At 35.9% G+C, this 27880-nt stretch overlaps 1 protein-coding gene across 2 annotated transcripts in view; it reads right to left on the minus strand.

Moving 5' to 3' along the window:
* GRID2 (glutamate ionotropic receptor delta type subunit 2) overlaps window positions 1–27880 on the minus strand; it is a 1446155-nt gene that overhangs the window by 154160 nt on the left and 1264115 nt on the right. For both annotated transcript variants that reach the window (XM_036026381.1, XM_028505846.2), the window contains exon 14: window positions 22852–23018. In XM_036026381.1, coding sequence (XP_035882274.1) covers window positions 22852–23018 — 167 coding nt within the window. The remainder of the gene's footprint in view (window positions 1–22851; window positions 23019–27880) is intronic.

Raw genomic sequence — 27880 nt, forward strand, 5'->3', positions numbered from 1 at the left:
GTGGTCAGCACAGCCTTGTCTGTAGACTGGGACCACTCAGAGATAGGCTCCTGAGGAAGTTCCACACTTGCCAACAGGGGTGTTAAGATACTTATCAAAAGACCCAGAGGGGTGGAGTACCTCTTTTTCAAGGTATAACTGAGGCAGGCTCTAGACCACTGCTGAGACAGCTGAGCTCCACACACCAGGGTGCTGCTCCGTGCCATGCTGACCTCCTCAGGCATCAGCTGGCAGAGGCTCTGCCCTGCTGGACTGAGGAGTTCACCTGCCTTGCTGCCCACCTGGCTCAGATGTCCTTCCCTGAAAGATGCTGAAGACCTCCTTGCCCACCATGCTGTCTCCTGGACCTGCAGACTGAGACTCTGGGAATGGGGTTCATTATCCCACATCGACTGCTGTGTGTGTGTGTTGTATTTCTCTTAGGTTGTTAGTGTCAGTAGGATATTAATGGTTGTTGATGTTCTACTTTGAGTGAACCTAAATTCAATAAGAGCTGAGGGAATGGCATAGTTACTGTGTGGGACTCTTGTCTATTGCTTGGTGCTTGGTTGCTCAGCAGGGAGCTAGCCAGGCGGTTATGCAGATGATTTATGGAAAAGACTATATCACAAACATGTGCTTGTGACACATATCATTTTAAAATTTTGGAACCGAATTAGGATTTTAGAATTATTAGTTTATGGGGTAGAAGTAAGTACATGTGACTGACTAGCAAATTTGAAATTTTCTGTAATCCAAACTCTGCTAGTTGTAACTATATAACTATGGCCACTTATTGGGTTGGCCAAAAAGTTTTTTTTTTCTTTACAATGGTTCTAATAGTGCTTAGTTGTCTTTAAATTCATGCAAAACAATCTTGTTAGATTGTGTTGTGACAGCTGTCATATCAGCATATGTTAAAAAAACTTAATCAAAATTGGTGGATTTTTGTACAGCCATTTTAATAATGAAGATGGAAGAAGATATACAACATTTTTAGTGTATTATGCTTTGCTATTTCAAAGAAGGTAAAAATGCAACTGAAATGCAAAAAAGATCTGTGTAGTGTATGGAGACGATTCTGTGACTGATTGAACATGGCAAAAGTGATTTGTTACTATTGACATTTTGGCCAAATAATTATTCACTGTGGGGCTGTCTTAGGCATTAGAAGATGTTTAGCAGTGCCCTTGGCTGCTACTGACCAGAAGCCAATAGTGGGAGATAGTCAACATCCTCAAAATATCCAAATCAATTAAGTTATTGGTAAAAATAAAAAATGTATTTTTTATTTTATGGAAAAAATTAAAACTTGTTGGCCCACTCAATAGCTTTCCTCTCAAGGACTTTATTTTCTCACAGTAATCTGAAAATGGATCTGAAATACAGGACAATTTACCACTCTAAGTTTCAAGAGTCTATGGTTCTGTGGCTTTAAGTAACAAGAAACCTATAGAATTTATGATGTGATACAGGGGGAAAGCACTAGGAATATAGCCTTGGAGATATAGTAGGACACTTGTTTCTTTAAGCAAAAAAAATCTTATTTTATTGGTAAATATTTCATCACTGTCCATAGAAACAAAATAAGATTTGGTGACCATAAGAGACAAAGTTTCTACTTTCAAGGTAGTGCTTTGCTAATAAAAGAAAACAAATACGACACTGTATTGGAATAAGGATAATGGCCAAGTAGGAGGTAGGCTTAGGTGAAAATCTGGAAGACTTTTTTACAATATACCACTAAATATCATTTTGTGTAGTGCCACTAGGCAAAGAACAGTTGGAGACTCTAGATGAAGTTAAAGAAATCAGCTGATTAACAACAACGATTCTGTAAGACAAAGAGAACAACAACCGCCACCAAAGGATTTGAAAAATAGTGTGATATGGTCAATATAGGAGTTAAGAAAAGTGACATTTGTTGTTGAAGAAGAGCTGATGGTTGATGTGGAGGAAGAAACTAAACAAGTGGAATTGAGGAAAAATGCAAAGGGACATTATAACGAATGGCTTATCTCATTGAATAATTTAGGTTTTTAGATCCAATACCAAAGCATTTTCCCTGTATGGGTTCTAAACCTTACTTTCTTAATCTATAAACTAGGTATAATAATCCTTCCCTCAATGGCATTTTGTAAGAATTAAATGAGCTAATATAGAGTAGGAATAATCTATAAAGGATTGAATATGAAGATCAAATTTTTTTTAAAAAGGAGAAGAGAGTAAAGAAGCAGGAAAAAAGATTCAAAGGAGAGAATGAGAATAGTAAATAGCAAGGAAGTCAAACACTATTAGAGTAGTCATTCTCACTGTGTAGACTCTAAATCGGCAGGATAAACCTCACTTGGAATTTGTCAGAGATGCAAATTAGGTATACCTACTGAGTCAGAAACTCTGGGGCTGAGGCCCAGGAATCTGTGTGTTAACAGGCCTACCGGGTGATCCTGATGCTTGCTAAAGTTTGAAAACCTCTGTGTTAGAGTCGACCACAGGCATGGAAAAAGCCCCAGAGCAGAAGGTCATGCATTTATGTATGAAATAGCTATCAAGCACCAACTCTGTTTACAAGATCCTGAGGATACAGAGCTTGAATTGTCTCTTGTCATTACCTTTTATGTACTTTTCTAGTCACTGCTTTACAGTACCCCTTCCTCTTTTTTCCTCAAATATTAGTCCTTGAGGCTTGGCTGTCTTTTTGCAGCAAATATTTTCTCTCGATTGTTTCCCCTCTTGTTACTTTGTATTGGTAAATTTTAAATCTATGTATCTCTCCTTCATTTGATCCAATCTTCTTTCTCATACTTTCAACAATTTTGAGATAGACTTCTTGATATCACTACAAATTCAACACGTGCAAAAAATATAGCCAACTTTTTTCCCTACTGCCCTCATTTCCATGACCCTATTTTTAATTTTTCCAATTGAGTATATGGCATCATTCCCCTTTCTATTTTCATACTTTAACAAGAGCCTACTGGTTAAGGACATGACTTCTGGAATCAGGTTCAAATCCCAGTTCAGCCATTTATTAACTATAACTTGAACAGTTTACCTAACATGTCTACATGCCATTTTACTTGATGGGATGGTAATGAAACCTGTATTTGGGAGTGTTGTGAAGGTTGGAGGAGTTAGTGCATGGAAAACCTTTAGAAGAGTAACTGGCACAAAATAACCGTGCAATTAATGATAGTATTCTGGGTATTGTAAATGTTTATTCTTTCTCCTTTATTCCTTATATTTTCCATTACTTATTAATTTTTCTCTCAGATTTGTTATAGGGGACATAATAATTGAGTCTCCAACATCTTTTCCACCTCATTAAATACTCTTCGCTATGAGTGTATGTCTCGTGGGGATCTGCTTAGTCCAAGGGTAAATATATGACCTAAGATGAACTAATTAAGCTGAAGAGACAAATTTACATTAATGCTGGAGAGGAGAGATTTATCATTCTCTTCTACTAAATGGAAACAGGGAAGCACATTGACCCTATAGCTGCTTAAGCAACTTTCCATCTCAAGGCAGGTCAGACTGAGGACAGTCCTAGCTCAATCGCCAAGGATGGAAGAATGGAGAGGTGGAAAGAAACTTGGTCCTTGAGAACATTGTCCTTGTTGATCCTCTGAATCAACCAACCCTAAAGACATTTACCCTTAAGATGTTTTGCTATGTGAGATAAATGTCTTAAGAAAATTTGATATAAGGTTTCTTTTCTTATAGTCAAAAGCATATAATTAAATTATTTGCTATTTTTATTCCTATATATTAGGATATTTATAAAAGGTGTTTAGTTTTTTCTTCTTCTTATAGACTTCTCCACCATTTTACTGGACATCTCAAATAATTTAAGTTTCTCCTTCTAATAACTATTGAAGTAATCTCTAAAATCATCAAGCCCAAAGTCTTTCAATCAATGCCCGAGTCTGTCATAACTAGCACCTTCTACCTATCAAATTGTAATTATTATTTTATATTTTCTTCTAAAATTCACCTTTATAAATCTAAGTTTCTATTTCTGGTCAAGATGGAGGCATAGGTAAACATGGTTTCCTTCCTTGCACAATCACAGAAAAAATTACAACTAGACTACAAAACAAATATCACCTAGAATCATGAGAAAATTGAGCTGTATGGAAGTCCAATGACGAAGGAATTAAAAAAGCCACATTTATCCAGTCAGATAGGAGGGGTCAAGATGCACAGAGAGGTGTGGAGATGTGGAGACATGGAATGGGGGGATTCCATGCCCATGTCTGGTGGTTAAAAATTAGAAGGGATACTTCAGGAGCAAGATATCCCAGCCCCATACCACAACACTCAGCCCCAGGCTCTAGCACCAGGAAGATAAATTCCCATAATTTGTGGCTGTAAAAACCAATGGCATTTGGGGTGGTGAAAGAAATTGGGAGATTCTCAAGAGTTTCTTCTTAAAGGGTCCACAATGAACCTAGGACTTATGCAGACTCTGGGCTTTAGCACCAGGGCAACAGCTGGAAAGACACCAGTGGCATATGGGGAGAAATTGTAGTGTCTAGTATCAGGGTGAGTGCCAGGAGAGAGCTTCCACCTAAACATAATTCGAGATGCCAGTCAGCAGCATTGTTCCCTCTCTGGGCCCTCCACCACAAACAGCCCAGAGCAGCAACATGGGTTGTCCTGCTCTGACAATTACCTAAGGTTCTGCTCCATCGAACTTACTGGTGTGCTTTTCTATAAGAGGCCATGCTACTAAGACAGGGAATCAAAGCAGCTTTATGTAATACACAGAGACAAACACAGGGAAGCTGCCAAAATGAGGAGACAAAGAAATATGGCTTAAATGAAAGAACAGAACAAAACTCCAGAAAAAGAACTAAATGAAATGGAGATAAGCAACTTATCTGATGCAGAGTTCAAAACATTAGTTATTAGGATGTACAAGGAACTCTTTGGGTACTTTAACAGCATAAAAAAGACCCAGGCAGAAATGAAAGTTACATTAAGTGAATTAAAAAAATTACAGGGAATCAGTGGTGGAGTAGATGAAGCTGGGAATCAAATCAATGATTTGGAACATGAGGGAGAAAAGAATATTCAATCAGAACAGCAAGAAGAAAAAGGAATCCAAAAAAACTGAGGATAGGCTAAGAGGCCTCTGAGATATCTCCAAACACCAATATTTGAATTACAGGGGTGCTGAAGGAGAAGAGAAAGAGAAAGAAACTGAAAACTCACTTGAAAAAGTAATGAAAGAAAACTTCCCTAATTTGGTGAAGGAAATAGGCATGCAAGTCCACGAAGCACAGGGAGTCCCAAACAAGAGGGGCCCAAAGAGGACCACTCTAAGACGTATCATAATTAAAATGCCAAGGGTTAAAGATAAAGAGGGAATCTCAAAAGCAGCAAGAAAAAAGCAGAGAGTCACATACAAAGGAGTTCCCATAAGACTGTCAGCTGATTTCTCAAAAGAAACTTTGCAGGCTAGAAGGTACTGGCAAGAAGTATTCAGTGATGAAAAGCAAGGACCTGCAACCTAGATTACTCTATCAGGCAGAGCTATCATTTAGAATGAAAGGGCAGATAAAGTGCTTCCCAGACAAGATATAGCTAAAGGAGTTCATCATCACCGAGGCATTATTATATGAAATTTTAAAGGGATTTATTTAAGAAAATGGAGAAATCAAAACTATGAACATTAAAAATGCAACAAATTCACAAGTATCAACAATTGAAACAAGCTAAGCAAACAAGCAGAACAGAAACAGAATCATAGATATGGAGATCATTTGTAGGGTTCTCAGTTGGGAGGGGGAAGGGGGAAGATGGGGAGAAAGGTACAGGGATTAAAAAGTAAAAATTGGTAGGCACAGAATAGACAGGGTGATGTTAAGCACAGCATAGGAAATGGAGTAGCCAAAGAACTTACATGCATGACCCATGGAAATGAACAATGGTGTGGGGATTGCTGGAGGGAATGGTGGGTACTTGGTGCAGAGGATCAAAGGCAGAAAATTAGGGACAACTGTCACAAGACAATCAATACAATATATTAAAAATAAATCTAAGTTCCTAGGTAATAAAAATGTCAAATTTATCAAACCCAAGGTCCAAGTCTTAATTCCTCTGGCTCTTAACCTGTTCTGGCTCATGCTTGACCAACTCTGTTCGTAGTACCACTAACAACTTATTTATTCAGAAGAAAAAGTTTCCTTCATTTCTGTTTTCCTCACCCATTACATCCATACATTTTGCCAGTCTTATCAGTTTTATAGCTATAATAGCCTGGAATCTGTCACTGTTCCCCATCTTAATTGTGCCTAGACCAAGTCACCACCGCCTTTCCCTTGGACTACTGCATGAGCTTCCTAATTTATCCCCTACATTCTTGCTTGCTCACCACCTCTGGTCTCTGACTTCATTCCTACCATATTTCTTTTTCTACTTTAACAGCCAGTGGTAATAAATATTCCACTTTTCAAAACTTCCAACAGCTTTCCTTTATTATTAGAAAAAATCTGTAGTCTTTACTAAGTTTTTGAAGGTTCTATAATACATCTCAGCCCAACTAACTATAATTTCCTTTCATACTACTCTTTAAAGTTTGTTTTCATAGTCTCAGAGTTTGTTTACTCTGAGCTACACCACCCTCCTTGCCATTTATAAACATTCCGAGCTCGTTCCCACTGCAGGGTTTTCACATTTGTGTTGCTTACTCTTCTTCCACATTTTACATTCAAGACTGTAATCAAATGTTGCCTCCTCAGGAAAGTCTTTTGTGACCCACCTAAACTCTTCTTTATTCTTTGTCCCAGTTATATTTTCTCTATAGCATGTTTTCCAATATGAAATTACCTATTTATTTGTTTTCTTGTTTATTGTATATTTCTTCCTCAGGTGTAATGTAAGCTCCAGGAAAGCAATGACTTGTCAATCATGTTCAATATTTTATCTCTAGGAAAATAAAATATTATCAAGCACTAAGTATTTGCTCAACAAATATTTGTTGGTCAACTGAATAAACACAAATTCTATTCTCTAGTAAGTTACTTCCCTTAGTAACACATGTAAGAATAGGGTTGTCTAATTTCCCTTCAAATATTACTTGAAAACCTACTAGGAATATAATAACTATTTATTGGGTTGATTGAAGAGTCTGTTTATATTTTTTTCCATAAAATAACAGACACATTTTTTACTTTCACTAATAACTTCATTGATTTGGATATTTTGAGTACATTGGCTATCTCCCACTGTTGTCTTCTAATGCATAGAAGCCACAGATTCTGCTAAATGTCTTCCAATGCCTAAGACAGCCCCACAGCAAAAAATTATTTGGCCAAAATGTCAGTAGTACCAAGAAACTTTGGAAATCATTTTTGACACATTTCATCAGTCATAGCACCTTCTCCATATACTGTACAATTAGTTTTGTGTGTTACAGTTACATTCTTACCTTTCGTAAAATAATAAAACATTAGGCACTGAAAATGATGTGTATCTTCTTCTATCTTCATTACTGAAATGGCTGCACAAAATTCACCAATTTTGATAAGTTTTTTAAATGTTTGCTGATATGACAGTTGTCACAATACAATCTAACAAAATTGTTTCAAATGAAGTTAAAGACAACTAAGCACAACTAGAACCATTGTATAGAAACAACCAATGAATTTTTGGCTAACCCAATAATATAGAAGATGAGCAAGGAGGAACAAGATAGGCTTTGCAATTCTTTCCAAGCTAAAAATTTAGGACATAGATAAAATACCAAGTTACAAACACAAGAAATGATTAGTTAACAAAATGTAGCATGTTGTATAGAGAACATGAAGGACAGAAACACAATAAAGGGTTTGATGAGAGATGAATATGTTATGGAAGACACACTGAGGATGCATTAGGAGCTGAACCCCACAGAATACATAAGAGTTGAATGTCTGGAGAGAAAGGGATAATCGTGTTCTCAGACACAGTGGGCTAAAAGATTCAATTAGGTTAGTGACTGTGGAGTGGAAAGGAGAGGAAATAAAATGGGACACTTGAAAACAAGTTTTTGCCTCAACCTTTTACTCTTTATTTCTATATCCCTTTAATGAACTATGTCTCTGGCTTTCATTATCTTAATGGAAAGTTTGCCTAAGTACATATCCATTGCTCTAGCCTCTGTTCAAATTTCCACCCTGCATTGACATCTGTCTGTCATAGTCTTTACTCTCCCCTGTATGATAGATGCACCATTCTCCAGTGTCTCAAACAAAACTGCCTTAATGAAAATTAACACTTTCACTTTAAAATATCGTTCCTCTCCTGGCTCCTTTTGTGTCAATGGCTTCCTTGTCTCCCAAAGAGCAAGACTAAGGATTTCAAATTCACAGTTGGCTCCCATTTCCTCCATCTCTGTATTAAGTTGATGGTCAACATTATTAGCTTTAAAATATCTCTCCTTTTCTTTCTATTTCTATTGCCTTTACTTTAGTTCAGGTCTTTCACTTTTCTTAAGTGATTCATGCATCTATTCATTCAACTAATATTTATCAAAGATCTACTATGTGGCATGCTTTCTTCTAGATACTTGAAATATATCTCTGAATAAAGCAGACAAAAATCCCTGTCTTTTTGAAGTTTACATTATAAATACAGCAAGGGCTTCCTAACTAGTACCCTTCTGCTAGTCAATTTATTTTATGCTTACAGTTGTTCTAGACCAATCAACAAGCACACTTCTGCTTACAGCCAGTTTTAACTAAGTCCTTCAATGACACCCATTTCCTGAATCTGCACAGGTTGGCCTGGTACTCAGGGCTCCTGGGTTCTGGTCTATGCTATCTCATCAACCTGACTAAGTATTCCATGCCACTTTACTAATATATTCTGATTGGGGAGGTAATTTGCTTGGAAAATTTCTGCTGTTGCTAAAATACACAGAAAATAAGAAATTCACAGTAGTAAAATTTATGTTGATTAACTCAAAGAATATGAGAGACTGCCTAGAAGACCTGTGCTGGCTTTTATTGGGACTACTAGAGAAGTCTTGGTTAATTAATAGAAAAAAACAAAAACAATGATAAAAATAATCAGAATGAAAATACTACTACCAAAAACATGATTTTGGGTAATGATTTAAAACCTCATGAGAACAGAAGGCCCACATATAATTTTTTTTCAGGTTGCTGGCTCCTTCCATCATGCCTCCATGTTTTACCCAAGAACATCAGTAAGGCAAAATCTTTATATACCATGTTTGAGACCAACACTATATAAAAAAACATATTGGGTTTCAGTCACTTTATTTATTTTTTTAAAATATATTTTATTGTTCCATTTCCCCCCTTCACTCCCCTCCACCCTGCAAACCCCCTCCTACCCACACTCCCTCCCTTTAGTTCATGTCCATGTGTCTTACTTCTAAGTTCTTTAGCTTCTACATTTCCCATACTGTTCTTACCCTCCCCCTTCCTGCTTTCTACCTAGCATCTATGCAACTTGTTCTCTGTATCTTTTCCTCCTCTCTCCTCCTCCCACTCCCCTGTTGCTAACCCTCCATGTATTCTCCATCTCTGTGGTTCTGTTCCTATTCTAGTTGTTTGCTTAGTTGGTTTTTGGTTTTATTTTAGGTATGGTTGTTAATAATTGTTAGTTTGCTGTCATTTTACTATATATATTTTTTGTCTTCTTTTTCTTAGATAAGTCCTTTTAACATTTCATAAAATAAGGGCTTAGTGATGATGAACTCCTTTAACTTGATCTTATGTGAGAAGCACTTTATCTGCCCTTCCATTCTAAATGAAAGCTTTGCTGGATAGAGTAATCTTGGATGTAGGTCCTTGCCTTTCATGACTTGGAATACTTCTTTCCAGACTCTTCTTGCCTGTAAGGTCTCTTTTGAGAAATCAGCTGACAGTCTGATGGGAACTCCTTTGTAGGTAACTGTCTCCTTTTCTCCTGCTGCTTCTATGATTCTCTCCTTCATTTTAATCTTGGGTGATGTAAATATGATGTGCCTTGGTGTGTTCCTCCTTGGGTCCAACTTCTTTGGGACTCTCTGAGCTTCCTGGACTTCCTGGAAGTCTATTTCCATTGCCAGATTGGGGAAGTTCTCCTTTATTATTTGTTCAAATAACTATTCCACTTGTTGCTCTTCCTCTTCTCCTTCTGGTACCCTATGATTTGGATGTTGGAATATTTAGAGATTTCCTGGAGTTTCCTAAGCCTCTCCTCATTTTTTTTGAGTTGTGTTTCTTTATTCTTTTTTGATTGGATGTTTCTTTCTTCCTTCTGGTCCACTCCACTGATTTGAGTCCCAGTTTCCTTCCCATCACTATTGGTTCCCTGTACATTTTCCTTTATTTGACTTAGCATAGCCTTCATTTTTTCATTTAATTTGTGACCAAATTCAACCAATTCTGTGAGCATCCTGATTACCAGTATTCTGAACTGTGCATCTAATAGGTTAGCGATCTCTTCATGGCTTAGTTGTATTTTTTCTGGAACTATGATCTGTTCTTTCATTTGGGTCATTTTTTTTGTCTTGATGCGTCTGTTACAAAGCAAGGGGCGGAGCCTTAGGTGTTCGCCAGGGTGGGGCAACCCAGTCACTGGGTTGTGACACTGTATGTGGGGGCGGGGTCCAGGAGGGAACAATGGCACTTGATCCACTCTCTGCTGGATTTCAGTCACTTCCCCTGCTTCCCCTAAGCAAACTGGGCCCTTCTGGTGTTGATTCCCAGGTGGGTGGGTCTGTGTATGTTCTAGGACCCTGTAGGTCTCTCCAACGAACTCTGCTGTGATGCTGGGAGTATCTCCTGGCACCTCAACCCCCATAGGTATTTTTAATCGGTGTTTTGAGGCTTTATTTCCCTGAGCTGGGACCATGGCTTTCGCGGTCTGTCTCACTCTCTAATTTCGCCTGGTTTATCTGCATATGAATGTTGGACTGCCTGTTCCGCCAGCCACCTTGTGCACCTTACCCCTCCACAGTCCACTGCCTCCCTAAGTCTGCCCACTGCTGCCTTGCTGCAAGTCCTCTCCATCCTGCTGCCAACTCTGCTCCTCCTACTTGTCTGGATGAATATGTCTACTTTAACTCCTTGATTGTTGGACTTCCATACAGTTCAGTTTTCTGTTGGTACTGGTTGATTTTTGTTTTTAAATTGTTGTCCTTCTTTTGGTTTTGCGAGGAGGCACAGTGTATCTACCTATGCCTCCATCTTGGCCAAAGTACATTTATTTATTTGTTTGTTTGTTTCTTTATTTACTTATTTATTTTACTTTTTAATAGTTTTTTATTGAGAGAAAGAAACATTGTGATGTGAAAGGGAGACATTGATCAGTTACTTCCCATAGGTGCCTCAACCAGGGATCTAGTCCATAACCTAGGTATGTGCCTTAACCAGAAATCCAACATACAGCCTTTCTGGTGCACAGGACAATGTTCCAACCAACTGAGCCACCTGTCTAGTGTTTCAATCATTTTTAATAGTTACTAGTAATATTTCAAACATAAATAGCTCTATAAAATGACAGTTGTAGAATGGTATTAAGAAAAAAGCGGATGCACACTTTGAAGTATATCTTTCTCTTTTTGAAGTAGTTAACTAAAGCAGGGAACTATGTTTATTAAGACAAAAATCATTGGTGCTTCTGTTAGATTTATCATTCTGGGCTATATGGACCTAAAATGTTATTCTACATGAAAATATTGTATTTTTATCTTAGGCATAATTCAGTTCTAGAAAGAGTTGGTTCTGTTCATGTCAGTAAGCATTTACATGTGAGTACACAATTATGAAGTCAGTATTTTTGAGCTGATCAAAGAACTATGTAATGAGATAGAGAAGAGGTAATTATGGATTCCACCAATTAAAAAGTCATGATGAATCAAACTCCTACAGAGGAAGAATTATAGCTTTGGTCAAATACAGTCTTATGGTATTTGTAGCAAAAGAAGATAAAACAGACAGAAAGTAATTGCAATGTCTTCCTACAGCTTTTGATTTTCAACACTTTCATTGTGTTACTTCTGATCAGCTGATGCAAGACAGCTTCAGTTTCAAATGGTTCTGCTCTCTCATTGTACAGGACTCTGACTGTGAGCATGATGTTTAAATTTCTGAAAGTCACTCTTGAATTTCACATAAACTAAAATACCCATCAACATTTTAATATGAGAAAAGGCAGCTACCTGAGCAGGCGTGAAAACAATTTGGATGCTTGTTATTTTCGTGCACCCTGGTACATGTGTTTAGACTTTTGAAAAGAAGGACTATGGTAATACAGTGTTTGACAGATGGGTTCAACCCTGTCTTTGCCACTTATTAGCTTTATGACCTTGAAAACTCATAGTATTTCCTGTGACTCAGTTTCCTCACCTGTAAAATGAGGTTAATCATAGTATTTACCTTTGAAAGTTATTGTGAGGATTAAATGACTTAAGATACTTATAATGGCACCTGGTCAATGGTAAGTCTTCAATGAATGTTAAATATTATTTTAGGCTATAGTACAGTTTCTCTGTAAGTTAGGGATAATGTAATCCATAGCACTCTATTATTTGCGCAACTTTTTCTCTGTGTCTGTAAAGCAATAACAATTTTTTAAAAGATTTTATTTATTTATTTTTTAGAGAGGGAAGGGAGGGAGAAAGAGAGAGAGAGAGAAACATCAATGTGTGGTTGCTGGGGGTCATGGCCTGCAACGCAGGCACGTACCCTGACTGGGAATCAAACCTGCGACACTTTGGTTTGCAGCCTGTGCTCAGTCCACTGAGCTACACCAGCCAGGGCAGCAATAACAATTTTAAAACAGGAATGTTCTAGCCAAGTTTATTACTGTTGAACATATTTATTAATACTCCTGACTCCTTTATGTAAGATATAAATGTGCTTCTGAAAACATTTGTTATACTAGTAAATTTTAGGAATATGAATCAATTTTTCAACAAAAAGTCCTGGCAGAAAAGGGTAGGGGTGGAACACTGGACTGGAAGCCTGGACTTTCCAGAGTGTGTTCTGACCAAAGGTGAGACTCCAGGCAGGTAACCCAAGTTCCCTTCTTGGTTTTATGTATGTAAATTAGGTAGTCACCTAAATGCATGCCAAAGTCTCATTCATGTCTTATATTCTATGGTTATTCCTTCTATCAACATAATGATCATGGAAGCACATGTGCTTATTTGCACATTGTCATGCTTACAATATTTTAAGGATCTATGAAAGAGTAGCACATTCTTTGATTATCCTCAATGACATCAAAATTTCCTTTTAGAAACAGATCAACAACCAATGAATGCCTAAATAAGTGGAACAACAAAACCAATGTTTCTATCTCCTTTCCTTTCTCTAAAATAAAAATAATAAAAATTTAAATTTAAAAATAGATTGAATTTTTAAAACTGTAAAACAGATCTTGGGCTAAGTCTGGTGAATAAAATGAGTGTTTTGAGTGGAAAAATATGGTGTAAGCATAATGAAATCAAAGTATTTTGGGAAGCTTATTATAGATGCCAGTGTGTGCACATGTGTGCATATGTGACTGTGTGCGCACACAGGTGTGTGAGTGTATGTGTACTTTCAGGTGCAAACATATAGTTGTAAATTCTGAAATGTTTGTTAAAAACTCATCTTTTGATCACACCTAATTTATGCCACTATAATGGCCTTGCCTTTTTCAAAACAACTGCTGTTTGTATGTAACAATACCTATTGAGATGTAGAAACAGCATGAGTTTTATTTTGAAGAAAGGCTGATCAGACTTGCTTCTGAGCAGCTTGATACGACATTGTGGGCTCATTATCCAGCCGAAATACTGTTTTGCACCTCACACTAGTCATCTTCCCGATCCCTCAGTACTTTCCTCAGAAAAGTCTAATAAAGATGCTTGTTTTTAAAGGGGATTCATGCCTTGGGTGAAGTGTTCCCTAAATGCTATACATTATAAGTACAAAGAAAACAGAAGCTTGTAAACCTTCAAAATCTATTCCATGGGAATACACTGTCTGATCGCTGGGTATGTGTTCAGCAGTGAGAATGCTTTTTGCTTCTTGAGAGTTAAAGCTTGTAATTTTCTCGAATTTTGGTTACTGCTTTGCAAGATTAATAAAACTAACCTGAGGTCTACAGAGCCATTGTAATAAATATTTTGAAATATTTACACACTGGATATATCATCAGCTGTACTTACATTCCTGTTTGTTTAGACCAAACACTGAAACAAATGTAATTACTTAGGTTCTCCACGAGAATCAGCAGACAGAGTGATGGGGAAAGCCCAGAGGATCTTAGCCATAAAAATAGCTCCAAGAGGATTAACAAAACAGGAAAAAAATGACTAACAAATGAGCTACCTCATTCTTCTCTTTTATTGAAGTTCTTTGAATTCAAAATTCTAAATTTAAAACAAGTGTTTTAAAAGGGGGTTGTTCCAAATTAAGAGTAGTACACTTCTTTTAAAGGTTTCCAGAAGCTAATCTTTATTTAATATAAATACAGTATGGCACAAAAATAGGTTTACAGTTGTTTGTATGGGAAATAATACAATAATTAATAATAATACAGTTTAAACTATGTTTCGTGTACTCACAACTATAAACCTATATTGGCTTCTACCTATATATTATGTAAAAAATTAATTTCTTTTAATACTTTATAGGTTAGAACATATATTATTATTTTAATAAAATATATGCATAAATACATATTATTATTTTATTCTATTCTTATTTCACCTAAAAATGAACCATCAGTGTTCTCTTTCATTTTGTGACTCCTCAACCATTTTCTTTCTTACTTTGTATAAACATGCCCATCTAAACTACCTTGTTTCTGTGGTTTAGAACAGAAAATGTGGATGTGATGAAACCAGTTGGTGTTAGTGATGTGTGTATACGTTTGTTTATATATACATCTATAGATATATGTATACACACAGATACAGATATATAGTTAATTAAAACATTTGTATATATTTGTATACATACATATATTCATATACTCACAAATATAGACATATATATGTAATTAATTAAAAGCATAATATTTGAGGAGTAAGAGAGAAGAATAACACTGCAACCATGAAACAAAAGTCTGTAAGCTGGAAGATTGTTTGAAATAACTATATACTAGGTAGTAAATTATTGCATTGCTATTTTTAAATAATCGTTGATTTCCTAGAAATTGCTTTCCTGTTGGTATTACCTGGAAATAAAATTCAGCTGATGCCAAAGTTGTAGTAGATGAGCAAGAAGGGAACATAATAGAGTTGGAAGAAAAAGAAGGAGACTGTCTGTGACCATTGGAATCTGACATGCTTTCCTTCTCAGGTGCCTGTATTGTGTGCGCTTCTCTGATTTCCACCAAGCCCTGTCTAGTCCTCTTCAGACTGTACCCTTTTTCCTAATCCTTTCTCTCATTTTTATTGATAATATTTTCACTGCTTCCTAGCTAGAATACTACAACCTCCTCATAAATGTGGACCTCAATTATGCATCCTCTCTGTCTAACCCAACCCCTTGGACTCCTGAAATGCAACGTTTTTCATATATTCTTCTCAGAGACCCACAAAGCTGGTGTGGGGTCTTGCGTGAGGACATGAGCTCCAGCCTGATTTGAGTACTAGCTTCACTTGCCACTAGTGTGTGACCTTGGTAATACACTTAAGTCTGGGTCTCAGTTTGCCATGTAATGGCAAACATATGAAATATTTCAAGTGTTTAGCCTAGTAGGTGCTTAATACATAGCAGCTACAATACTTTGATATAACACATTTGATTTTAGTTTCTCTACCTATATCCCCATGTCAATAATCTCTCCAGTGAAGTTGATCCCTTTCTCTGTCCTTTCAAACACACAATGACTGTTTTCTTTGATTGCCTCATGTTGACTGATTTTGGAGCCTTTAACTGGGCAATCAGTAGAGGTTGATGTTTTTCTCTTCATGAAAAGTGAACAAAGTGAGTGAAAAGTATCTCATTCTGGTTGGGAAATAAAAAAGTTACAATTCTGTGCTTTCAAGTTAAAAGAATATTTTCTACCTTTCTTTTGGAAACAAAAGTATAAAACTTCTTAGAATAGGGAGTTGAAAAGAAAGGTAGATGTGTGATGTATTAGTTTTCTTCTCAGTTCTTATTATAAACTGATCAAAAATTGAAGAAATCAAAAAAATAATTATAAGAGGAAATAGAAGACTTTAAATATCGAGCTAATGCAAAGATAGGTATTTAGTTTATTTAAATATAAGTAGATATAATGATCTTTGACCAAAAAGTTAGGTAGATCTGTTATTCATTCATTAAATATTTATTAAATACCCTATGCTACCATGAAGGTAGGTGCTAGTGATATGCAGACATAGCCTGGGCTCAAAGGGACAATAAACATGAGACAGGACCCAAGAGGCAGATTGTAAGAAGTATTAAAATAGGGGGATATAAAAAGGATCTGGTGTTGTTTTCTGAGTCTAAGCAAAAATACAAAGTAAATAACCAGATATTCTAATTGTTAACAGTGGAAGAGGAAAAATAAACTATATTAAAGAATTTAAAAGTAGCCATAAATGGCTACTTTTGTATAATTAAAATATATCATACATCAAGGATTATGATTAATTCTACTCTATGCCAGGGTTGTGGGGAGAGAGGGAGAAGGGAGAGAATCCTTTAAACATAGCTTGTCAACTTTTGGAGCCAGACTGGATTTGAACCCCAGCTCTGATACTTAATAGCTTTGTGAAGTTGGACAAATTACTTGACCTCATTATGTTTCAGTTTCTGCACCATAAAATGTGGATATAGTACTTATAGTTTGCATGTTTAAGTGTCTGGCACAGAGAAAGCATTATACAGTATGATTCATATTATTCTTATATGCTTTTAAAAGAAAGATAAAGGGAGAGAGAGTACATGGTAGCTAGAAAACTGAATGTGAAATAAGAAATCTTAAGTTTTTCCTTTTTTTGTTGTTCAGAGCAAGTCATTTACCACTTTGGACTAGTTCCATTTTGATAAAAAGGGAACCTGTTCATTCACTTTCTTAAAGTTCTGAAATTCTGTGATTAGGTTGATACATTGTTTATGCATCTGAGCTACTATCACGAATCCAACAAAATTCTCTGTGAGGTTTGAAATATGTCTTTGTCTTTGTGTTAGTCAGTGGTTCTATTCCCAAAGTTTAGGACAAACCCCATTAGGCATAAAGTCACTCTTTCACTGGTGAAGTATAAAATTAGATCCCTGAATTAATTATTTCTTCACACCTATTAAAATCTGAGAACAAAGGTGAGCTCACACTAAAAGCTCAATTAATATTTTCTGTCACCTTTTTAGCCTACAAATAGTTAAGAGTACAAGACCAACACTAGAGTCAGTTTTATCAATAACATAATATTACTCTGAATAGTTATCTATTAACTGTCTTTAATGAAACAATTTTTGATTAAATATTTTTATACTAAAAACTATTATAAGACAAGGGCTATAAAAATATTTCATGAACTAAGGTAAAAGACCTATACTTGGAAAACTATAAAACACTGAATAAAGAAACTGAAGAGAACAGAAATAAGTGGAGGGAAATACTGTGATCATGATGAGGAAGACTTAGCATTGTTAAAATGTCCATAGTACCCAAAGCAATGTCCAGAAGCAATGTGATATATATCAAAATACCAAAGGCATTTTTCACAGAAGTAGAACAAACAATTTTAAAACTCATATGGAACCACAGAAGACTCCAAATAGTCACAGCAACCTTGAGAAAGAAGAACAAAGCTTGACACTAGGTATGATCACCCAGTGTCAAACCATATTATAATGTTATAGTAATCAAAATGGCATGGGACTGGCATAAAAACAGACACCTAGATCAGGGAACACAATAGATAGACCAGAAGGTATAAACCCACTCTTACAAGGTCATCTAATGTACATCAAAGGAGGCAAGAGTGTAAGACTGGGTAAAGACAGTCTTCAATAGGAGGTGTTGGGAAAACTCAATAAATAATGCAAAAAAAAATCAGACTACTTTCTTATACCATATATAAGAATAAAATCAAAATGGGTTAGAGATTTAGATATAAGACCTGAAATTTTAAAAACCCTAGAAGAAAATATAGGCTATAAACCCTTTGACATTAGTCTTAGTAATTTTTTTTGGATATATCTCTTAGGGCAAAAACAACAAAAGAAAAAATGAACAAATGGGAATGACTATGTTAAACTAAAAAGCATTTACACAACAAAGGAAACCATCAACAAAAATGCAACCTACTGAATGGGAGAAGGTATGTGCAAACAACATACCTGATAAGGAATTAACATGCAAAATATATAAAGAACTCATACAGTTCAACATCAAATAAACAAACTGATTAAAAGATGGGCAGAGGACATAAATGGACACTTCTCCAAAGACAGCATACAGATGGCCAAAAGACATATGAGAATATACTCAACATCACTAATCATTATGGAAATGCAAATCAAAACCACACTGAGATATTACCACACACCTGTCTGAATGGCCAACAACAATAACTCTACGAACAAGTGTCAGCAAGGATGCATAAAAAAGAGAAACTTTGTGTTCTGTTGGTTGGGTTGTAAATTAGTGCAGCTACTGTGGAAGACATGGAAGTTCCTAAAAATATATAAAAAAATAGAAATACCACATGCCCTAGCAATTTCACTTCTAGATATCCACCCAAAGAAATCTAAAATACTAATTCCAAAAGATACATGCACTCTTATGTTCATTGTAGCATTATTTAAAATAGCCAAGATATTGAAGCAACCTAAATGACCGCTGATATGCAAATGGATAAGATGTGGTACATATGATGGAATATTACACAGTCATAAAAATAAATGACACCTTACCATTTATGGCAACATGGGTGGCCCTAGAGGCTACTATTGTAAGTGAAAAAGTCAGAGAGAAAGACAAATACTATATAATTTCAGTTATATATGGAATCTAAAAAACAAAAAAAATGAACACAAAACAGAAACAAACATAGATACAGAGTGCAAATTGATGGTTGCCAGATGTGGTGGGGTTGGAGGGATGAGCGAAAAAGTGAAAGGGATTAAGAAACACAAATTGCCAGTTGTAAAAACTGTCACAGGAATGTAAAGTACAGTAAAGGGAATGTAGTCAATGATATTGTAATACCTTGTGTGATGCCAGGTGGTTACTGGACTTAGACGGGGGAAAACTTCCTAAGATACAGAAATGTCTAATCACCATTTATACACATGAAACTAATAAAATATTGTATGTCAACTGCAACAAAGAAATAAGTTTAAAAATTTGATGAACAAATAGTGTCAGAGAATTGCAAACATTACCCAGCACACTAGTACTCTGATCCATCTAGTGAGATATATAACTACTTCAGCTTCTGATACCAAGTCACCTAGTATTTGTACAGACCAAGGAAACAAAACTTCTATCAAAATCTGTGGTTATATACATTACAGTACTTTCTGGTCCTTAAAAGTTATTCTGTGTGTGTCCACTTAGATACAACTGTGCAAGTAGGTGTATCACTATAGCCTATGTCTCCAGTGCCTAACCTAATGTTTGCCAAAGCTCAGGCCAATCCATTCAGCATATATAGTTGTAGTATAATAGTTGTGCACTAATATGCAAATGTATAAGTAACAAATGTACAACATTCATATGATTGCTCTGAAGTGTCAAAATATATAAGCATGTAAGATGCTGGGCAGAGAGCAGATCATCAATGTAGTTACATGTCACTATATAATATTTATTTTATATATTAATATTATTAATATTAAGTTACTTTGATATCTTATAAGTAATAGTATAGGCAGGAGTCACCGGATAAATAATTAACCTTTACTTATTAAAATCACTCCGAATACTGTCATTTTCATGGAAAATAATCACAATGGCAATCAATAACCTAGTTTATTTGATGGCCCAGGCAAGCTGATGTATCATTGCTGTCTCTAGTAATTTCTAAAGTATACTACAGTGATTAAATTTCATTGTCTTTGTAATTTTTAAAATCAGCTACTAAAAAAGAGACCTCTTTCTCTAATGGCTTTAGCAAAAGGGAATAAAGGCAAATAGTTTCTGAATTCAGGAAAAGAGTTTGGGTGATAGATTAATGTAGCACATGCACATAAAGAGAGGAGTTGGAATATCCATGATTGTCAGATACTGTTCCTTTCCTGGCTCTCTCTTCTTCCAGATGTACGGGGAAGGGAGATGTGGAATGTCATTATTAAGAAACTCTACAGAAAGAGACAATTTAAGTTGTCAACATCTATAAATGCAAATTGAACAAAAGAAGAATAATGTTCAATGATTAATAATTTTCAGTAGTTTCCTGGAGTATACATTTGGTCAGAATTAAAATCTCTGTTAGGTAAAGCAATACAAGGATAATGATAAATGGAACACTTGATGTGATTTATTAAATATTTCTTTAATTGCCATTATGTTTACATATTGATTTACTGGCTTCATTTTTTGGCATAAGAGCCCCAGAAATTGGGTCTGGAAACAAGCTATTTTTGTAGTGAAGAAAAAGCTATTAAGGGATTTTTTTTTCTTTTCCTCAGTTTCCTGGTTCATGTTAAGATCCATTAAACTCTTTTCTGGTCTTCCACTGTAAAACCCCAGTTATCTCTTTCATTCTATTATGCTTTCCACCCTGTTCTAAATTCCTAAAAACAGCAGTATGCCTCTTTACTTAGAAGCATCTCTTCCATTAGTTCCTTTCTCCTCATTTTCCCTGATCCCGTCTAGACCAGGCCTTTGTTATCTCATGCCTTCCTGTTTGTTCTAGTTTTTGCCTATTTGAATTTATCATTCTTATCAAAACTAGATTAACCTTCCCTTAAATATCAACTTTTTCAATTTACTCCTGGGCTCCAGAAGTAGACAATAGCTTCTTGTAGGTGCTTGTGACCTATAATATGAATTCTGAACTTCAAATTCCCTTTCAAATTAACTTGATGTTCTTATTCTTCCCAGTAAATTTTTCTCTCTTCTACTTCAGTTGATTTCATTGTTTCTCCAAGAATTATCAACTTTTCAGTTTAGTCTATTCTCTACTAATCCATCAAGGTCAAGTTCAAAGCTTACCTCCTCTGGAGAACTTTCATTCATGCTTCCTTTGATTGACCCTTTATTCTTCATGGTATTCACGTCTTTCAATATCTCAACCACACCACTTAACACAATATAAATGAGCAATGCCAATACTGTATATAAGTAAATGTTATTATTTTGTATGCATGGGTGTTACATTTCCAACTAGATTGCACATGCCTAGCAGGTAGATTCCCTATGACATACTGATTTCCAGTTTGTTTCCATTAGAATCTACTCATCAGCAAAGGTACTTAGATTGACTAATCATTATCTATACTTTAATATTTTACTTCCCACTTTATGCATATTTCATTTTTGTTATACTTAGAATTTTTAAGAATTACAGGGGACCATTAGTAGATTGCATTATTGTTCATAATTATTTATACCCGTCTTCCCTTTAAGCAGAATACATGTACCTACCCCATTGGCCAGGGCTTGGCCTTGGGCCCCTTTAGTTAGTGGTTTGTTGACAGATGTGACATATACCACATCCATGCAAGAGGCACATGGGGCACTACCGGTTTCTAACAGCTTCTTTTACAAGGGCTCTTTGCAATGAAAGCAGCTTGTCCCAGATAGGGCTACTTCTCCAGCCTAAGCCTTGGAATAAGAAGCTGCATAGAAAAACCTTCTGTTGACCCATAACTTGGAGGAGAACTTACCAAGTCACAGTCCTTATGTTTTGTGACTGAGAAATAACTTCTTCAAAGTCACTGATATTCTGGGTTTTTTTGCTACATAGGAAAGCTGACTAACAGAAGACCTGAGGGTTCATCCAACTTCCTATACTGCTGGCAAGGAGAGAGCCCAGGATTGTTAGTGAAGTAATGGAAGAGTTATAACAAATTCTGACTTATTTTTACTCCTTTTTAAACATAGAACACATTTTATTTTTGTTATTTTAGAATTTAGAGGAATACAACTCAAATAGTTTGACATTTGTGGCATTAATACTACCTGGAGTAGCCCTCCTGGCCTGGCATTAGCTTTTAGAAAATACATAGAAGAATACTAGAAAATAAATAAATTGTACTATCAGTGTCAGATGGAAAATACTTCTACCTGAAAGATACTACTCTCTCTTAGGTCCAAGTTCGTTTGGTAGCAGACACAATGGAATGCAGTGATATTTTGAATTCCTGTCAGGCCCCAGACTTTCATATATATCGTTAATATTACATATAGATTTCAAAATGTTATTTATTAAAAAACATGTAATAGAAAATTCTGATTTGAGGATGGGTATAATTTTTTTATTAAACTGTCTTCTTAATTGTATGAAGAAGTCTCATATATTTTGACACAAGGTGATAGATTACAATAGTCTTATACTTTTCTTTTCTAAAATTCAAATGGAAATATCCCTATCTTTATGGGCTTCAGTATATTAGCACTTTAACTTGGTCCTGAAATTTATGTTATTATACAATATTCTTAGACATAAATTAATTTTGTTAACTATGAGATTTAGTCTTTAAAAATTCAGAGACTAAATTGCTCAATTAAATTTTAAAGAGATTATTAACACATTACTTTCTTCTGTACATAAAATTTTTTGAGAATATGTTCAGTGATGATAAAAATAATAATACTTCAGTACATGTTTTAGGAAATGAATGTCATATAACCACTTTTTTCTTGTCATTTATTATGCTTTTTCAAACAAAGAAAATAAAATACAATAAACTTGATAAGATAATCAGGTGGATTTTCTTTTTCTATATTTCCTCTGTTTTTATTTGGACCTCACACAAATCTTACCTTTGTGAAAATACATCACGGTATGGACTGCCATGCTGCAGTGCAATTCCATAGCCCCGATCAGCAACTGTGTTCCCAACAGTGTAAAAGGAACAGTCTGGGTCATTGATAGCCACGTACTCCAATACAGCTGCATCCCATACAAAAGCATAATTTCCATATTTTACCTGAAAAAAATATGGAGAACAAAAAAAAGAAATTGAGCATTAAGGTAGAAATATTAAGTTATATAGACAGGGTAACAAAGTGCATTAATATATATTTAATTATGCAAAAAATAATAGGACCTGTATTTCTAAGCACTTATTCTGAATGGGAATTTGGCTTTTGGTTAACTTATAGGTCTGTTCTCCTGGACACTTGATAAAATTAGAATGTTAACTATGTTTTCAGGCAAAACTGCTTTATAATAAAATGACCCCTGTGTAATAAATGTCACCTGGACTGGGAGAAAAATAAACACATGAAAGAAAGCCATGTTTTTGAGCTTCTCTAAATACAATAATTCTTGTAATGGAGCCTGCTTATGTCTTTTAGTGGTTATCTTTCTGTATCTCAGAAATCACTCATATCCTCAGATGCAAAATTATTAAAAATAAAAAGCAACCTTAATTAAGTTTACTTAGAAAATTATTATATATAAATATAAAGCTTAATGAATTCATTAAATACACAGAATAGAAAAATAAAATAAATGTAAATGCAAATAGCTGAAGTGATGTTAGCAAAATAGGGGATTGGGAGATCCCTAGATTTGTTCCCTCACAGAACCAACAATTAGACAGCAGTTTATGCATAAAGAACCATTATGAATCTTGGGATCCAGGTTGTGAAACCCTGGTAAAGTCTAAGACTGGGAAAAACTACTTTGAGAAGGCAGGCATGTACCCCAGTGGATGACTGAACAATTGTGGTTCTCATATATTCCCAGAAGCAGCCCTGTCTCCTTGTGGAGCTGACTCCATATCTATAAAGATAACAAGGCAAGGATGGCCTGTTATTACTTCTATTTAAAATAGTCCTTGAAGTGCTAGCCAGAGCAATTAGATTAAAAAAAAGAAGATTCAAATAAAAAAGGAAGAACTGGAATTATCTGTATTTACAGATGACACAATTATGTGTACAGAAAATTGTAGACTTCTGGTCATGATGGCAACATAGGTAAACATGGCTTGCCTCCTTACACAACCACACCAAATTACAACTAAAATATAGAACAACCATCACTCAGAACCATCAGAAATTGAGTGGAAAGGAAGACAGACAACTACAGAATTAAAGAAAACATATCTATCCTGATTGATAGGATGTATGAAGAAGCAGAACAGGCTGGTTCCACATCCATGTGTGGTGCATAAAAATTCAGGAGGCATATCTCAGGATCTAAGTGTCCCAGCACCACACCAGGCCCCCAAGCCCAGGGTTCTGGTGCCAAGAAGATAATCCCCACAACTTCTGGTTGTAAAAACCAGCAGGGATTGAGTCAGTGGAAGAGACTTCTGGAGTCCCAAGCAGTTCCTCTCAAAGAACCCACACATGGACTCACTCAGACTCACTCCCTCTGAGCTCCAGCACTGGGATAGCAGAGTGAAAAGCACCAGTGGCATATAGGGAGGAACTGAAGTGTTTGGCATCAAGGCAGGAGCTAGTGGACAGCTTTCTCTAGACAGAAAGGTAGGGAGAAGCCACTGTCCCTTTTCTGAACCCTCCTCCCATAAAGTCAGAGTTGGCAGGCAGGGGTCATATATGACACTCCATAAACTTGGATAACACTGTTTGCCAGGTTCTGGAGATCCCCTGAGACTCTGTCCCACCCAACTTAAGGACCCAACCAAGCTATTAACAGAGATTTTTCCATAAGAATGCCTGGTCATAGCAGTTATACCTAGTATATAAAAACAAACACAGGGAGACTGCTGAAATGAGGAGACAAAGAAACATGGCCCAGATGAAAGAATAGATCTAAAATCCAGAAAAAAGAACTAAACTAAATGGAGATAAGTTATCCATCAGATGCAGAGTTCAAAACATTGGTTATAAGGATGCTCAATGACCTTAGTGAGGACCTCATCAACATAACAAAGATCTAGTCAGAAGCAAAGGATAAACTAATTGAACTGACAATTTACAGGGAAATGAAAGTAGAGTGGATGGTGAGAATCACATCAGTGATTTGGAACATAAGGAAGCAAAAAAAAAAACAACAAATTAGACAACAAAAAGAAAAAAAAAAAGAATCCCCCAAAACAAGGATAGTGTAACCTGCCCCTGAGACAACTTCAAGTGTTCTAAGATTAGAATCACAGGGGTGCCAGAAGGAGAAGGGAAAAAGCAAAAAATTGGATATCTATTTAAAAAAATAATGACAAACACTTTCTTAATTTGGTCAAGGAAATAGACATGCAAGTCCACAGAGAATCCCAAACAAGGTGGATGCAAAGAGGCCCACTCTGAGACACATCATAATTAAAATGCCAAAAGTTAAAGATAAAGAGAGAATCTTAAAAGCAGCAAGAGAAAAGTGGTTAGTTACCTACAGGGTAGTTCCCATAAGACTGTCAGCTGGTTTCTCAAAAGAATGCTTGCAGGCTTCTAGGGATTGTCAAGAAATATTTGAAGCCATGAAAAGCAGGGACCTCTGCCAAGATTTCTCTACCTAGCAAAGCTATTATTTAGAATCAAAGGGCAGGTAAGAGCTTCCCAGACAAGAAAAAAACTGAAGGAGTTCATCATCACCAAACCATTGTTACATGAAATGTTAAAGGGACTTATTCAAAAAAATATCAAAACTATGAACAATAAAAAGACAATGAACACATATCTATCAACAACTAAATCCTAAAAATGAACTAAGCAAACAAGAAGAACAGAGACACAATGGGAGTGATTTAATGGTTGCCAGATGGGAGGGTGTCAGTGAAATGGGTAAAGAGGTGAGGGGATTAAGTACAAATAGGTAGTTACATAATAGCCACAGGGATGTAAAGCACAGTATAGGAAATGGAGTAGTCAAAGAACTTATACCTGTGATCCATGGACATGGACAATGGTGTGGGGATGGCCTGACAAAGTGGTGGGTGCTAGGTGGAGTGGGGCAAGAGGGAAAAATCGGGACAACTGTAATAGCATAATCAATAATAAAAAAACCTACTCAATATAATATGTGAATTTGGTAAAATAGCAAGATACAAAGTCAATATTCAGAAATCAATGGCATTTTTGCACACCAACAATGAAATAACTGAAAGAGAAACTGGGGAAAAAGTCCCACTTACAATAGCAACAAGAAAAATAAAGTACCTAGGAATAAACCTAACCAAGAAGGTAAAAGATCTGTCCTTGGAAAACTATAGAAAACTAATGAAAGAAATTAAGGAAGATACAAATAAATGGAAGTTAATACCATGTTCACAGATTGGAAGAATTAACATTATTAAAAATGCCCATACTATCCAAAGCAATTTGTAGATTCAGTGCAATTCCTATTAAGATACCAATGGCATATTTCACATATCTAGAAAAAATATTTCAAAAATTTATGAGACCAAAAAAGAAGACTGAATAGCTTCAGCAACCTTAAGAAAGAACTAAGTAGGAGGGATCCAAATACCCAATATCAAACTATACTACAAGTCCACTGTAATCAAAACAGTCTGGCACTGGCATAAGAATAGACACATAGATGAATGGAACAGAATAGAGAATCAAGAAATAAACTCAAGTCTCTACATTCAATTAATATTTGACAAAGGGGGCATAAGCACACAATGGAGTAAAGATAGCCTCTTCAATAAATGATGTTGGAAGAACTGGACTGGTACATGCAAAAACATGAAGCTAGACCACTTACTTACACCATATACCAGAATAAATAAATGGATAAAAGACTTAAATATAGATTGTGACACCGTAAAAGTCCTAGAGAAAAACATAAGCAGGAAAATTTCAGATATGCTACATAGCAGTATTTTTACCCATGTATCTCCTACTGTAAGGAAATAAAGGAAAAAATAAACAAATGTGACTACATCAAACTAAAAAGCTTCTGCATGCCTAAAGAAACCATCATCAAAATGAAAAGGGAGCCAACAGTATGGGAGAACATATTTGCCAGATACCTCAGACAAGGGTTTGATCTCCCCAAAATATAAAGAAGTCTTAAGACTCAATACCAGGATGACAAACAATCCAATTAAAAAATGGGCAAAGGACCTGAACAGGCAGTTCTCTGAGGAAGACATACAGATGGCCTAGAGACATATGAAAGGATGCTGAACATCATTTGCCATCAGTGAAATGCAAATTAAAACTACACTGAAATATCACCTCACACCTGTCAGAATAGTCATCATAAAAAAATCAACAAACAACAAGTGCTGGCAAGGATGCAGAGAAAAGGGAACACTAGTGCACTGTTGGTGGGAATGCAGACTGGTTCAGCCACTGTGGAAAACAGTATGGAACTTCCTTACAAAACTAAAAAAGGCAATAACTTTTGACCCAGTGATTCTACTGCTTGGAATATACCCAAAGAATCCCAAATCACCAATTCAAAAGAACTTATGTACCTCTATGTTCATAGCAGCTCTATTTACAATAGCCAAGTGTTGCAAACATCCTAAGTGCCCATCAGTAAATGAGTGGATCAAAAACCTTGGGTACATTTTACATAATGGAATACTATGCAGCAGAAAGAAAGAAGGAGCTCCTACTTTTTGAGACAGCATGGATGAAACTGGATAATATTATGCTAAGTGAAGTAGGCCAGGAGGTGAAAGACAAATACTATATGATCTCACCTATAGGTGGAATCTAATGAAATAATAAACTAAGGGACAAAATAGAACCACAGGCATGGAAACATGGTAGAGACTGAAATTGGCCAGAGGGGAGGGAAGGGATAAAGGTGAAACTAAGGGGAAAGTACTAGGCAATGAACACATATGAATGACCCACAGACATGGACAACAGTGTGGGAACTGATGGTGGTACCAGGAGGTAGGATGTGTGGGAGAGGGCAAAGGGGGAA

This window comes from Phyllostomus discolor, chromosome 1 (genome assembly GCF_004126475.2).
Source record: "Phyllostomus discolor isolate MPI-MPIP mPhyDis1 chromosome 1, mPhyDis1.pri.v3, whole genome shotgun sequence".
NCBI classification, from domain to species: Eukaryota; Metazoa; Chordata; class Mammalia; order Chiroptera; family Phyllostomidae; genus Phyllostomus; species Phyllostomus discolor.